The 14,678-nt window shown below is 39.5% G+C and overlaps 1 protein-coding gene across 3 annotated transcripts in view; it reads right to left on the bottom strand.

The window, feature by feature from the left end:
* Positions 1-505: 505 nt before the first annotated feature.
* LOC119483451 (FERM, ARHGEF and pleckstrin domain-containing protein 1-like) overlaps positions 506-14,678 on the bottom strand; it is a 62,690-nt gene continuing 48,517 nt past the window's right edge. For 2 of the 3 annotated variants that reach the window (XM_037761546.1, XM_037761549.1), the window contains 15 exons: positions 13,737-13,930; positions 13,564-13,653; positions 11,467-11,600; positions 11,052-11,133; positions 10,897-10,958; positions 10,645-10,820; positions 10,021-10,151; positions 9,827-9,895; positions 9,645-9,734; positions 9,272-9,354; positions 9,037-9,149; positions 4,774-4,934; positions 2,978-3,085; positions 2,748-2,899; positions 506-1,361 (listed from right to left, as the gene is read on the bottom strand). In XM_037761546.1, coding sequence (XP_037617474.1) covers positions 1,286-1,361; positions 2,748-2,899; positions 2,978-3,085; positions 4,774-4,934; positions 9,037-9,149; positions 9,272-9,354; positions 9,645-9,734; positions 9,827-9,895; positions 10,021-10,151; positions 10,645-10,820; positions 10,897-10,958; positions 11,052-11,133; positions 11,467-11,600; positions 13,564-13,653; positions 13,737-13,930 — 1,721 coding nt within the window. In that variant the 3' untranslated portion in view covers positions 506-1,285. The remainder of the gene's footprint in view (positions 1,362-2,747; positions 2,900-2,977; positions 3,086-4,773; positions 4,935-9,036; positions 9,150-9,271; positions 9,355-9,644; positions 9,735-9,826; positions 9,896-10,020; positions 10,152-10,644; positions 10,821-10,896; positions 10,959-11,051; positions 11,134-11,466; positions 11,601-13,563; positions 13,654-13,736; positions 13,931-14,678) is intronic. The other variant, XM_037761547.1, reaches the window with a different exon arrangement.

Raw genomic sequence — 14,678 nt, 5'->3', positions numbered from 1 at the left:
CCCTACTATGACGCCAATATGCAACAGTCAGTCTCTTCAGTCTCTTTGACTTATTAGTTGCTAGTTAATTCTGTGTTAATCCCTGTTACCATGATGTTGGTCATTACTGAAGGATTGCAGTAGTCTTACCTCCACTGTTGCATCTTTTCTTTTATATTAGAGTCCATCCCATCCGTTATCGGTAATCACCCTGGACAGGTCAGGGCTGACACATAGAGACAGACAACCATTCACGCTCACATTCACACCTACAGGACATTTAGAGTCAACAATTAACCTGCATGTTTTTGGACTGTGGGGGGAAACCTGAGCACCCGGAGTAAACCCACGCTAACACAGGGAGAACATGCATACAGAAGGACCCCAAGCCAGATTATATTAAAGTTTTTCCTTGAAACACAATTGATTTTTTTGTCCTGAATTGTTACTCATGATTTGTCTCTGTGTTGTGTTGTCCTCATCCCATCCAGTAGGGTTCTGTCCCTATAAAAACAAAAGACATCAATTTCTGAGTTGTCTCATTTTTTTTTCTCCATATGAACACAATCTTTTCTCATCTTTATTTAGAATAGTAAAATCCAGAAAACTAAAAAGGAGTACAGAAGAGAAGGTATTTGGCAAAACGGACCAGTGGAATCTCTGTTGGCGTTGGAAGCAGTTTTTGTCCTTTTAAACTAAACAAAACGTACAGGAAACATGAAAAAACAAAAACATTTCACAGTGTATCAAAGTACTGTACAAAAAGTCGCCTTACAAAAAGGAAAAGATGGATGTGTCCAAACTGGCATCACATTGAATTCATCTAATTATATATATATATAGAGAGAGTGTGTTCACATGCACACAGGTCTTATTCAAGCATTTTATATACATGTTTTACTCATCACACGTGTCGTCATACACGACACCAACAATACGGTGCACAAACTCATGCTTCAGTGTCCCAAATACTTCCCATGTATTTCATTCAGTTTCTCCTTATTGTAAACATGGTATATGATGTTGGGAGTGAATATGAAATCTGTGTGTGTGTGCATGTGAACAACACTCAATGGCACAAACACAAAAATAAAAAAAACAGCAAGACTTTGTGCGGAGAAAAAAAAGTAAAATGACGTTAATGAATTACATCTCTGATCAGACACTAGTGGTGCAGAAATAAGACGGATGTGTGTGTGTGTGTGTGAATCAACTTTTCAGAGGCATTGGTAGTGATTCTGTGAGTCTTTTCTGGTGTTTGAAGTCCAGATGTTCACCCAGGCGAGTGTCTCTCGGTGCAGATTCATCAGTAAAGGTCTTTCCTGGTGCTCGGCAGGGAGCGGCTGGCGGAGCAGGTGGCGCTGCGGATGACCTCCATCCACCTGGGGACCAAAAGAATTATTAGATATGTTCTAATATTACTGAAGTTCGAGTGTTATGAAGTGGTGTTGTATGAGGTACTTCCAATAGTCAGTGTATTACCTACAGTAGATGACGGTTTATTTGTGTTATTTGTGCGACTTTTAAAGTGTTTTTTCGGATGTCTGTTTCTCCAAACTGGGGGCGTGCCGATCGTCATCTACACTGACTATGAAGAAGTACAAAACTGTCCCTTTTTGTGATAAAATATATTTTTGTTATTTCCGGTGACAGTGCCATAAGGCAGGTTTTAGTGCGCATGGGTAAAAAAAAGTTTAAGAAACAATGTTTTGCGAGTAAGATGCAGACAAGTAAACAAGCTTTTGACCTATGTAGCAAGTGTTACCCGTACTCGGCCTGCACATTTTGGATGTTGTCACCTAAATCTTTAAATAAACCGCTATTAAAGACTCTCCCTACATGCTTTATTTGCAAGTACATGGGTTTAATTCGCCAAAAAGTTAGATTTAATTCAAAGGAACACAAGAAAAAGCTAAGACAATACAGACTATGTTGCCTAAGAACTTGGAATATTGTCAAACGACAATTATTATGCAACCTCTTTTGAGCCTCTGTAGATAAGAGACAGCTATTTATTATGCACACATTATTATTTTTGCAAGTCTCTACTGGTTGTAATGAACGTTTTATCATCTGCTGCACGCCATCCAGTCTTGCTTCAACATGGCACAGCTGTATCTAAGGAATTCAACGCACTATCCCTCCTTTATCTATTAGCATACAGTAGGCCTACCAGCATTGATGAGTTGTTTGGTATATTATCACTTTAAACAGGCTATTGCAATGTAATATGAAAAACACACAATGCAAACTTTCCTTTAAAGTTAATAAATGTATAAAAATGGACAGGCCGACATGTAGATTTTGAATGTCGTCATGCAAATCTTTAAATAAACTGCTATTAAAAGACTCTCCCTGCCTCCTGGACTTGCAAGTACATTGGTTTAATTCATTAGAAAGTTAGTTTTAATTCAAGTAAAAACGAAGACAATACAGACTAGGTGGCCTCGGAACGTGGGATATTGTAAAAAGACAATTATTATACCGCCTCTATTGAGCTTTGAAGATAAGAGACGGACGTTTATCAGCTATTTATTACACCTACCGTTCAAAAATAGAAACCTGTGCTGCTGATAAAATCTTAAAATAAAAGGAGCAATAAGCAACAATTCCTAAATTTTTTTTCCCTCGACATTACATAATAAATTAATTCATAAAACTATGCAAATGTATACCTTCTTTTCAGAGCTTATTCATCTGCCCACCAGAATATTTCTCCTGAGAGTCCTGTTAATTGACTACTGTGGTGTAAATGTAGAATATAATACCTCTCAAAGGTGTACTCGCTCTCCGATCTGAAGTAGTAGACGTGGGATTTAAAGTGGAGCTTGAAGACGTAGTCTTTGTGGATGTTCTCCGACTCGGACGGGACGGTGACGGAGTAGCCCAGCAGAGGGAGGCTGGCCAGAGGGTAGTCGTCCTGAGAGCAGAAAGAATCATTAACCGTCTTTACGCATCAACGTGTTAATGCTTGACCACTTGACTGTGTTTATCTTACCTGGTGTGACTTGTAGAAGAAGAGGCTGAAGTTGGTGAAGACCACCCAGAGTTTCTGCCAGCCGTTGCTGTTCTTAAACTTCCTCAGCAGGTTACCGGACAGCTGGTTCTGGACAACACAACAGAGAAGAGTCAATAAAAGACGGGCAAGGCTAAATCAAGTGAAACAAATTCTATTATAGGGTTAGAAAACAGGGGAAAAGACAGGAAAGAAAAAATCTGTTAGTTCTAATTACAAAACATAATATATTACAGTTAGGGCTGTCAAAGTTAACGCCATAATAACGCTAATTCATTTTAACGCATTATCACAAATTGTAATTTTTAGCTTGTAGCGGCTCAGTTTTAAAGCTAGAGTGAAGATGCTGGTATCATATGAAACTACACCATGTCATACTAGCGTGTCGTGAAGGAGGTTAAATAACGCTACAAACCTACACTACATTTTGGCAAGGAATAACGGTCATGTCCATTTTCAAAGGGGTCCCTTGACCTCTGACCTCCAGATATGTGAATGTAAATGGGTTCTATGGGTACCCACGAGTCTCCTCTTTACAGACATGCACACTCTATGGCTTGAGTTTGCTATGTTATGATTTGAGCATATTGTTTTATGCTAAATGCAGTACCTGTGAGGGTTTCTGGACGATATCTGTCATTGTTTTGTGTTGTTCATTGATTTCCAATAATACATATATACATACATTTGCATAAAGCAGCATATTTGCCCACTCCCATGTTGATAAGAGTATTGAATACTTGACAAATCTCCTTTTAATGTACATTTAAGAGATACAAAGTTTGCAGTAATTTTCAATTAATCGCAATTAAATATGTAATCGATTGACAGCCCTAGTAAATAAAAAATAGAGAATATAAACAGGTATAAGGATTTATTTTTATTTACCTTTACCATTTAAAACACTGTGTGTAAGATTTTTTTTATGATTATAACAACACTCTCTGGTTTCAGCTTCTCAATTGTGAAGATATGCTGCTTTTCTTTGTTTTCTAGGACAATAAACTGAATATCTTTGGATTTCTGACCGTTGGTTGGACGAAACAAACTATCTAAATATATCAATTTGTGCCATTTACAGACTGAACACTAGTAAACATGGATATTTTACATGCCAAACAAATAATTCCCAAAATAAGCAGCATGTGTAGATTGCATTTCTGCGTTTATAATTGATTGACAGCCCTAATTACAATTAAAAATATGTTACTTGTTTGGCAGGAGGAGTGATACTTCAGCAATATTTGAATTAATTAATACTAATAAGCTTCACATAATTAGTGCTTCCATATTTGACATCATATATAAACACCCATAGGGAAATGCAAATGTAGTTCTCTCTATTGATCAGAAGTTTCATGGTGTCTTGTAGAGCTGGTTGCAGTACCTCTCTGTTCCAGCAGGTGTCACTAAAGGACAGGCTGTGAGTTCTGTACCAGCAAACCACAGAGAGAGACGCGGCCCCCTGAGGGCTGCCGAGGGGCCTCGTCAACTCACTGGATGGACTATTAGTGGCCTCTAGTAACGTCAGCGTGGACGGACACAGGTGGACATGGACAAACAGACAAATGGAAGATGGAGAGACACAAGGTGGAAGAGAGAAAAGGACACAAACATGAGACGAAAAGTAAGACAAAGGACATTGAATCAATGGTCCTTTGCCTGTGGAGAAGAGGACAGCACACAGAAATAAACACACAAGACTGGACGCCACAGCGACAGGGGCGTGCGATGTGAGGAGAGAGAAGACGATTAAAAAGAGACACGGTTTCCGGTACCTCCACGGCAACACTAAAGTCCACCATGGACACGCTGGTGTTGCGATGCCAGCAGACGTGCACGGTGGTGTTACCACGGTGACCCTGGCGCTCCAGGGAGGAGCGAGAGCCGCAGAGCTCCTCCTCCGACTCCAGCTCGCCGCCACCGTCCTCCGACAGCTCTGGGGAACGACGGGGAGGTCAAAATGTGCTGATTAGCAGAGAGAAACTGTCCACCATTTAATAAAGTGATTATCTATAGAGCACAAATGTCACGTCTTCATGATGACTGTTAAAGGCTAAAAGAGATGGATCTTTAGACATTGATTGTATGAAGAAAAAACACTTTATGACGATTCAACTTTACTGACTAATACATTTCAGGTTTTGGTATCAAAATCTGTTCATCTTCCCAAATGTTGCCACCGAACTTAAAGGGACAGTGTGTAGGCTTTGGTGGCATCTAGTGGTGTGGTTGCAGATTGCAACCAACTAAGTACCCCTCTGCTCACTCCTCCCTTTCAAAGACTGTTGTAACGTGAGCCTCCGAGTGCAAAACTGTGGTAACGCCGTTCGCCTCGCTGTTTTTTCTTTGCCTAAACCTAAAGAAGTTGCAGTTTTGTTGCATAAACCTAAAGAAACCTTTTTGTTTGTGTTCAAAACGTGACGTTTCATTCAGTTTTACATGTTAGAACGTGTTGCTTTAAAGTTTCATTTTCACTTTTACAACGTAGTAGGTGTAGTAGGCCCCTACTGACCCACATCTATGGTGCTTATAGCGACTGATAACGCCTATTTAATGGCCTGATAACAGTCGAATCTAGTGGGAAATCAGACGGTGGGTGGCCGTATTTGCACTCTGCTGCTCACGTTACCGCAGTTTCATAAGCATGTCGGAGAACTACGGTGGCCTTCAGGTAACATAATAGAGCAAAAGGTTCTCTCTAGACCCAGTGTTTGGTTTGTCCTCTCTGGGCTACTGTAGAAACATGGCGGAGCAACATGGCGGAGTCCCTGAAGAGGACCCGCTCCCTATGTAGATATCATCATGTAAATCAACGCCTCTGGAAACTCCCAAGAAACGTTTAAACATGGCATTGTTGATCTAAAATGAAGACAGATTCAGGCTTATTTCTCACCTCAAATGTATTCAGAAACACATTTCAGTGAACTATTTTCATAACATAAAAGAAAGAAGTATCCAAACGAGCCGCCATGTTGGTTCCGGTTTGAAAGATGGGAGTAGCAGCCCACGAGGGAAAACGTTCGTCCAATCAGGTGCCTCGTGGCAACCCATCGAGCATCCAATGCTGGGAAGCGAGGAGATCCATCGCGTCTAAAAAAACACTGTTGTGGACATATACTACTAGTACCATAGTACTACTTGAGGAGCAATGGAAGTCAGACGGCGTTCTAAGCTAATGAAAGCACAACGGTTCTTTGTTTCAGGTGATTATGCACTAATGAAAACATAGTTATGAATATATTACATTTCTGCTAATAGATCCCCCGAAATATTACACACTGTTCCTTTAAAGCTCCCATATTATGCTCATTCTCAGGTTCATACTTGTATTCTATGTTTCTACTAGATTATGTTTACAAGCCGTAATGTTAAAAAAATATCTATTTTCTCATACTGTCTGCCTGAATATGCCTATATTTACCCTCTGTCTGAAACGCTCCGTTTTAGCACATTTCAACGGAATTTCAATGGGGCTGCGTTGCTAGGCAACAGCTTGGGTCCATGTTTACTTCCTGTCAGCTGATGTCATCCACATACACTGCAACCAGAAATAAACTGGGACAATGTTTACGTTTAAAACTGTGAAACGGCCTATATATTGTAGATTTGTGACATCACAAAGTTACAGAAATCCTGATAGCTTGTTTCAAAGGTTTTCTGAATACGGGCTGTGTGTATTTCTCTGTCGATTGAGCGTTTCAATACTTCCACAGTATTTATATAGCGCTTAAACCTGTTTTATAATATAAAAGACATTCAAATCTAACTTTTTACAACATGAGACCTTTAATAAGTGCAGACTACATAAATAAACCCCTGAGAAACAAGCTCTGCAACATCCTGAACATTGTTTTGTTTCTGGCTAAAGGTCTGTATTTTAACTGCTTGCAGCTGGAGGTGGAAATTGCCACTGGATCCCGAAATACTACGCTCTGTTTGGGCCTCCTGCCTTGGCTTTTCTTTTGGCTGCTCACCCTGTTTATAAGACTTGGATGTAACTTTGTAACAGCAAACCTGGCTTTGATTATAGGATTAAATCCAGCCGGAAAACGTGTACAAATATCACAAGGTGAATCATTTATGGTTTAAAAACAGCGATCAAAGTAATTTCAATACAGTCAGGTCAAAATAAAAGCCCTTTTGTTGTTCCATGTAAACCAATACGCCTTAACAGTCTGAGTGATTTAGCCGAGAGACAATGGAGACGTCAACCCAAAGGTCACCAGGTGGAGGCCTCATAGAACATCGTGACAGGCGTTTATGATAAAGAATGAGAGCAAAGAAGAAGAAAATGGAGGCGGACAGCTGGTGCCTGGACCTACATATATCAGGTGACGTTAAAAAATATGATGAAAGTGAAATTATTCATGAGGCGCTGACAGCAGCCGTCTGTCGAGTTAGAGGAGAAGAAAGGATATGTGCATTGATATGTAGACTAGATAAAGACATTTCCCTTAAAGAAAAACCTTATTATTATTATATCAGTGTAGCGAGCAGGTCCCAGCTGGGAGATTGAGGCAAGAAAAGCCAATCGTGGGTGACAAATCCCAAGTGGAAACATTTCCAGAAATAACTTTCTGGTTCCCACAGGGTCTCAGAGCGTCCTGCAATACTCTGATGATTAAGTGATGTTTGGGCAGGAAGTAGTTATTTGGGAATGATGGTTCAAATTGTTCGAATCAATAAAATCGTTTATTCTAGTGAGGTGTTGACTCACAGACAGACCAACACCGATGCATTTATTTAAACTTATTAACATCAATGTTTTGGAAAATTGAAAAAATCTTGCATTCTATTAGATTGAGAGGGAATTCACAAAATACACTGGCATGTAAACAAGACACAATACAATACAGCAAATTAGCCATAAAGTCTACTTTTATGATGCCTATAATGTACAGGTGTACCTAATAAAGTAGCAACTGAGTGTAAATCAATAGTAGAATATACGATAAGTATGTGTTGGGAATCTGGAGTGTGAATTTATTTTATTCATTTATAGGTTCTAATTTTTTCATTTCTTTTGTTTAACATTTTTCATTTTTAATCAATATATATATATTTGTATTTATTTATATTTCTTTATTATTGTAATTATTCTTATTTATTTTCTTGTATTTAACATTAATCATTTTTAATCGATTATATATTTTTATTTTTACATTTTTTATCAATGTCATTATTATTATTTTTTTCTTTTATTTAACATTTTTTCTTTTTAATTGATTATATATTTTTATGTTTCTATATTATTGACATCATTCTTATTTGTTTTCTTATATTTAACATTTTTAATTTTTTATTGATTATATATTTACATTTATTTATATTTCATTATTATTGTCATTATTCTTATTTATTTTCTTTTATTTTAAATCTTTAATTTTAAATCAATTATACATTTTTATTTTTTATATTTCTTTATAAATGTAATTAGTCATATTTATTTTTCTTTTATTTAACTTTCTTTCATCGATTATATATAATTTTTTATATTTCTTTACTGTTGGCATTATTCTTATTTATTTTCTTTTATTTAACATTTTTAAATTTCAATCAATTACATATATATATATATATATGTATATATATATATATATATATATATATATTTCTATTTTTTATATTTCTTTATTATTGTAATTATTCTGATTTATTTTCTTTTATTTAACATTTTTTTTCATCAATTATATATTTTATTTTCTATATTACTTTATTATTGTCATTATTCTTATTTATTTTCTTTTATTTAACATTTTTAATGTTAAATCAATTATATTTTTATTTTTTATATATATATATTTTATTTATTTATGTATTTATTTATATTATTTTAATATCATAACTTTTAAATATTACAATTTTTCCCTCTTCCTTGTTTTTGATTACTATGTTTTTGAATTTACAGTTACTATCAGTTATATGTACATTTTACTTAATTTGTTATGGTTTAGGTTGTTGTAGTAATCTTTTCTTAAGGAAACAATAAAACACATGATTAAAAAAACAGTATAATATAATAATTTGAATATACGTACTGTTGTCAGAGAGGCTGGTGGACAGCAGGTCAGTGTTTGTGCTGCTGCTCTGCTCCGCCAGGTCGATGGCCATCCTGATGTCCTCTACCCACCGCTCCATCTCCGATGCACAGCTGGACGCAGACAGAAAAGACAGAGAGAGACTATATGTAAAAAAACCATCATTCATTTTATGGTATATTTTAAACTCCTGTATCATTATTACGTAACAAAATATGCGTGTGTTCATGTATACCTGGCTGCCACCACCACGGACTGGCGCTGTCCAAACAAGGTGAACGAATGAGGGACTCCCCACTCCTCCTCACTTTCTCTGATCTGCAAAAAACACACACCCTACTTAGACCTCAGTAATCTAATAAAATATGGTTGAAACATGTAAACAAAAGCAATGATAACGAACAACATACGATGTAAAAATAAACTGTAATATTTAAATAAAACGTTGCAGGTTCAAACCCGGATTGTGCGTGGAGTTGGCATGTTCTCACTGTGTTAGCGTGGGTTTGCTCCGGGTGCTCCGGTTTCCCCCACAGTCCAATGACATGCAGGTTAATTGTTGACTCTAAACTGCCCGTAGGTAATGTTGAGGGAATTTGATCACGTACCGTCATGCCATACAGGGGCAGCTGGCCATGAACTTTAAACTGGTTGCTCGGGGTCATTCCTCGACTGGTGTACACCAAGGAATCACTGAACTGGAGAGGAAGGAAGAAGAAGTGGAGGTTAGATTATTTTTCGCTATCCCCAAATGTCAGATTCACTTTGAAAAGTAGCTGAAGTGTCATACCAGGAAGAACATCCTCTGCTGGAGGCCCTTCCCTGAAAGCTTGCTGAGGCAACCGAGCCGGATAAACTCCTGCGAGTTACGACAAATAAATATGAGAGGAAGCAAAGATGCTTACATTTGCAGAATTTTGCACTGAATAATTTACGCCTGAAACATAGAGAGTCTACGTGTGTCCAATAAATAAAGAGTCTAACCCTTCCGGGGATGGCGAGGTTGTCGATGCCGGTCAGATCCTTCTTCAGCTCTAGGAGCTTTTGGAAGTTCTCCATCTTCATCATGGTGCCTTGCAGCTGCAGCACCATCTCGGAGATGTCCGCCAGGGCCGCTAAAGATGGTTATTAAAGGTCCCATATTATAAAAAAGTGAAATTTTCATGTTTTTTTATAATAAAGCAGGCTTAAATCCTATATAAATACTGTGAAAGTATCGAAACGCTCAATCCACAGGGAAATACACACAGCCCGTCTAAATGTGTCCCAGTTTATTCCTGGTAGCAGGGTATGTGAATGTCATCAGCTGACAGGAAGTACACATGGACCCAAGCTGTTGCCAAGCCTCGCAATTCTGTTGCAATTCTGTCAAAATGCGCCAAAACGGAGCGTTTCAGACAGAGGGTAAATACAAGTATATTCAGGCTGACAGTATGAGGAAAATAAAGTTTTTTTTTAACATTACATCATGTAAACATGTTCTATTAGAAACACAAAATACAAGTATGAACCTGAAAATAAGCATGATATGGGACCTTTAAGGAGGATGGTTGTAAACAAACGTAGTTTCACGTGTACATAACTGCACAGAAAAAGGCAGACGTGTACCTCTGCAGTCCCTGAAGTCGTCGTGGGTGGGCGGGTAGTGCTTGCACAGCCTCTCCAGGATGAGTTTGTAGTGCAGCAGGCGGTGGAGAGGACGGAGGAGGAAGATGTTGAGGGGCAAGTAGCAAACTCTCTGCTGCTCAAAGTCTCGACACGCAGTCTCTGCCTTCCGGCTGGACCTGAGGAATGAGGAGGAAGAATTAGAAAGAAGAATATAGAAAGTCTCGTGCTAATAACGTTCTAGTAGTCACCTACCTGCAGGTCCGTTCCAGTTCAACTAGGCATTCTGAATGTTTCTGAAGATGAACTGTCAACTGCTGCAGATGCAAAAGATAGAAAAAGAATTTAAATAAAGATAAGAAATAGAGAGGTATTACAGGTTCTGGTGCAAAATAAAAAGGTATAGTTACCCTCAGACCCTGAATGTTCTTCAGGAGAATATCACCAATGCGTTGATAGTCTCCTTTAATGTGGGCGTTAGATCGACCCTCCCTAAAGAGGAGAGAACACATGCATTTATTCACCAGTAGATGTCAGGCTACAGCTGTAGTTTCTAGCACACATGACCGGAAAATCTTCACTCAATTCCCACAATCCCATTCATCTTCCCAGCAAGTCTTTGGCCCCTCTCCAAAAACAAGGTTTGTGTCTTCATTACAGAAATAACACAGACAAGATTCCCAGAGGAGGAAATGAGGCCTTTGCATGTGCACATTTAGTTCCCATCCCATCCTTGACTTGAGTTTTTGAATGCTCTTATATGTGAGTATATACAGTATGTAGGTGAGCTTGTGTTTTGTGAATGGGGAGCAGACAGATACTGACCACTGCGCCAGCCGCTGCTCCACCTCTTTGAGGAAGCCCTGGTGGAACTTGTAGACCGGGTCATAGCTGGCAGAGACCAGGGTCCTAACAGAGTCTGGGAAGGCCTCGTCTTTGCCCGCCACACTCTGGAACGACTGCGACACACAAACAGGCAGGAATACAACGTTGATTAAAAATGTGGGCGTGTGGGAAAACTAGAAAACATGCATTGCTTGCAAAATGAAGATAATAAAACATTCATATTTTCCAAAAACTTCATGTTTGAGGTTCCTTACAGCAACATCTGAGAGCCACATTAAGGGAAGTAATATGCAAGTGAAGCAACGAAGGAGTTTCAGGTTAAAGCCAAAGCAATTAATCGATTATTAAATTATTCTCCAACTATTTTGATTAATTTGTTTAAGTACATTTTTAAGAAAAAAAAAGTCTAAATTCTCAGCTTCTTAAATGTGAAGTTTCTTTACTCCTCTGTGACAGTAAACTGAATATCTTTGGACAGAACAAGACATTTGAGGACGTCATCTTTGGGCTTTGGGAAACACTGATCGACACTGATTATATGGTGACGTATACGAGGAACCGCACACACGGAAACACACAATACTGGTCTGATCCCTGGTCAGTTGTCTTGAAAGCACAATGACATTTGTTTGCACCGAGGATAACCATCAGCTAGGTCACAACCCCTGACACAGAGGTGTTATATTCCCCCTTCAGAGTAAATCACACGCGATTATGACAGCTAAGGCAGACAGGAGGCTGTCCAGCTGTTTCACAGAAGGACTCGGTGGGAGAGAGGAAGGGTGACAGCGAGAAAAGAGAGGGAGAGAGGGAGGGAGGGAGGGAGGGAGGGAGGGAGGGAAGGGTTGAGCGGTGCCAGCCCAAAGAAAATATTTCAGAGGTTTTAAAAAGAGCACGCCAGTTTCTCCCACATCAAAGAGGGGTGGAAACTACTGTTGGGAAGAGAAAAAGAGGGAGACACCAGAGAGAGGGAAATATGATATTTTTCAGAGATCAGCTTCAGAATATAAAGGTGATGCAGGCAGGTGAACCTGCTGCGGATTTCCCCCTCATTTGTTAGTAAAAACACACGCACAGTAAAGCTGAACCACAAACACATTAAGCTGCTCTTTCATCCCAGGATTTAAGATGCAGATGTTGTGTTTATGCACGCAGAGCTTTTCCTCTGTGTTGATTTTAGTGGTTTTACTTGTAAACTAAAGAGCCCAGAGGGAATAGTCTGTGTCGTCTTAAAGAACAAACAAGTTTGTTGGCTTTAAAAAGGGGGGAGGTGAATTATAACGCGTGCATCGCTTTCTTGTGTGAAACAAAACAGGGGATGTCATTTAGAAAACACAAGTTGGAAGCTACACGGTGGTGCGGTGGGGGCCCGTCTGTGTGGAGTTTGCATGATCTCCCCGTGTTAGCGTAGGTTTACTCCGGGTGCTCCGGTTTCCCCCACAGTCCAAAGACATGCAGGTTAATTGTTGACTCTAAATGTCCCGTAGGTGTGAATGTGAGTGTGAATGTCTCTATGTGTCAGCCCTGTGATAGTCTGTTGACCTGTCCAGGGTGTACCCCCCCGCCTTTGCCCAATGTCAGCTGTGATCGGCTCCAGCCCTGAACAGGATAAGCAGCTACGGATAATGAATGAATGAAAGTTGGAAGCTGTCATCTGTCCTGCACGATGCTCATAAAGCCTCAGATGTCGAATCTTCAGCCAAACTAAAAGCACATAAAAGCCCGTTTTCGGGACGGGAATTAAAGCAACCTGATGTAATATTAATGTCAAATGACAGAAAAGCTTGTGATTTAGGGGTTTCACTTTCCCAACATTTCGGTTGAACAAACATCAAAAGTCACATCCTGATTCCAGCACAGACCAACTCTGACTCACTGTCCCAACACATAAGCTTTTAAAAGACCATAAATGTCAGACTTTGAAAGCTGAAATAAGCAGGTTGGACTCTCTATTCCAGCTTTAAAGAGGCCAACCTTGGCCAGACGAACTCCTGGTTTTAAGACAGATCCCTCTCTCTCAGCCGGTTGAGAACGGCCTTGCAGTTTAAATATAGGAGCTATAGAAATCCTCCTCACCTCTGTGATGACTTGCAGGTCTTTGAGGTAGGTCCGCTCTGTGGTCAACAGTTCTTTGGCTATGAAGTAGGCCTTGTCTGTGGGAAACTTCTGGACACAAACACAAAGATGAGATCAGTCCGAGACCATTTCTTACACGTTTTTATACATTTCAATGCTGTCTTTATGTCTACCTTCCTCCTCGCCTCCTCTTCGTCATCGTTGCGGATGCATCCGGCATCGGTGAGCAGCGGGCTGGTGAGAGGCGACAGATTCCGGATCTCAGGACTTTGACCCAGGACGCCGGCGCTGGGTCCGTTTACAGAGCCGTTGCCGTTAACAACCACATGGGGACTTCCCATCGGAGAGTCCTCTGAACCAGGACTTTCTGGGGAGGAAAATAGGAGAGTGGAAAGGAGACGGGGACAGGAATAGAACAAAGAGTGAGTAGGAGAGGATAAGGGACAGTTAAAATCTAGGAGGAAAAGGCTTCGACATTCACCCAGAAGCTCAAAATATACCCCAAAATATGCCTCTAAAATGTAACCCAGCATGTACGGCGATGAATTTCAAGGTTAGACAATCAATCTTAAACTCTGGGTCAGGACCCAGCTGTCATGTTCAGGCAGGTCGCCGCATGACAAAAAATGCTACGATCGCTCAACTCTGAAGGAGGCTACATCTATTTCTCTATTTGGATTCTCATCTAAGATATGGTTAGAAAACACAGGAAAAGAAGGAAAAATAATGTGAAGGAGATGTTAGTAAAAAAGCTATTAGACATATCAGTGCATTGGAAGGGTAACGCCGTCAAGCTGACAGCTTCATTTTCTGTCGATTGACAAATCGATTAGAAACATTACATTATGACAATCTGTGAATACTAGTTCATCCATTTCCCTTACAATGCACTATAGATATGCTGCTAGTTGTTATGCGCCTAAAATCATCTGTTTTTTAACAGGAGTCTGGTCTGATTGCAATTGAAATCTACTGTTTTGGGGAATCATCCGGACAGAAGAATAAAAAACCTACTTTCTACTACAGCTAGAGGTGTACTACGTGGTACTAAGTTGTGACTGTATACTTGCCCAAAGTTTCCAAAGAGTCCACTGTTACACACCAAACTGGATCAT

This window comes from Sebastes umbrosus, chromosome 24 (genome assembly GCF_015220745.1).
Source record: "Sebastes umbrosus isolate fSebUmb1 chromosome 24, fSebUmb1.pri, whole genome shotgun sequence".
In the NCBI taxonomy this organism is placed as follows: domain Eukaryota; kingdom Metazoa; phylum Chordata; class Actinopteri; order Perciformes; family Sebastidae; genus Sebastes; species Sebastes umbrosus.
Note: the sequence above shows the minus strand (reverse complement) of the source record. Positions and strands in the feature narration are given on the sequence as shown.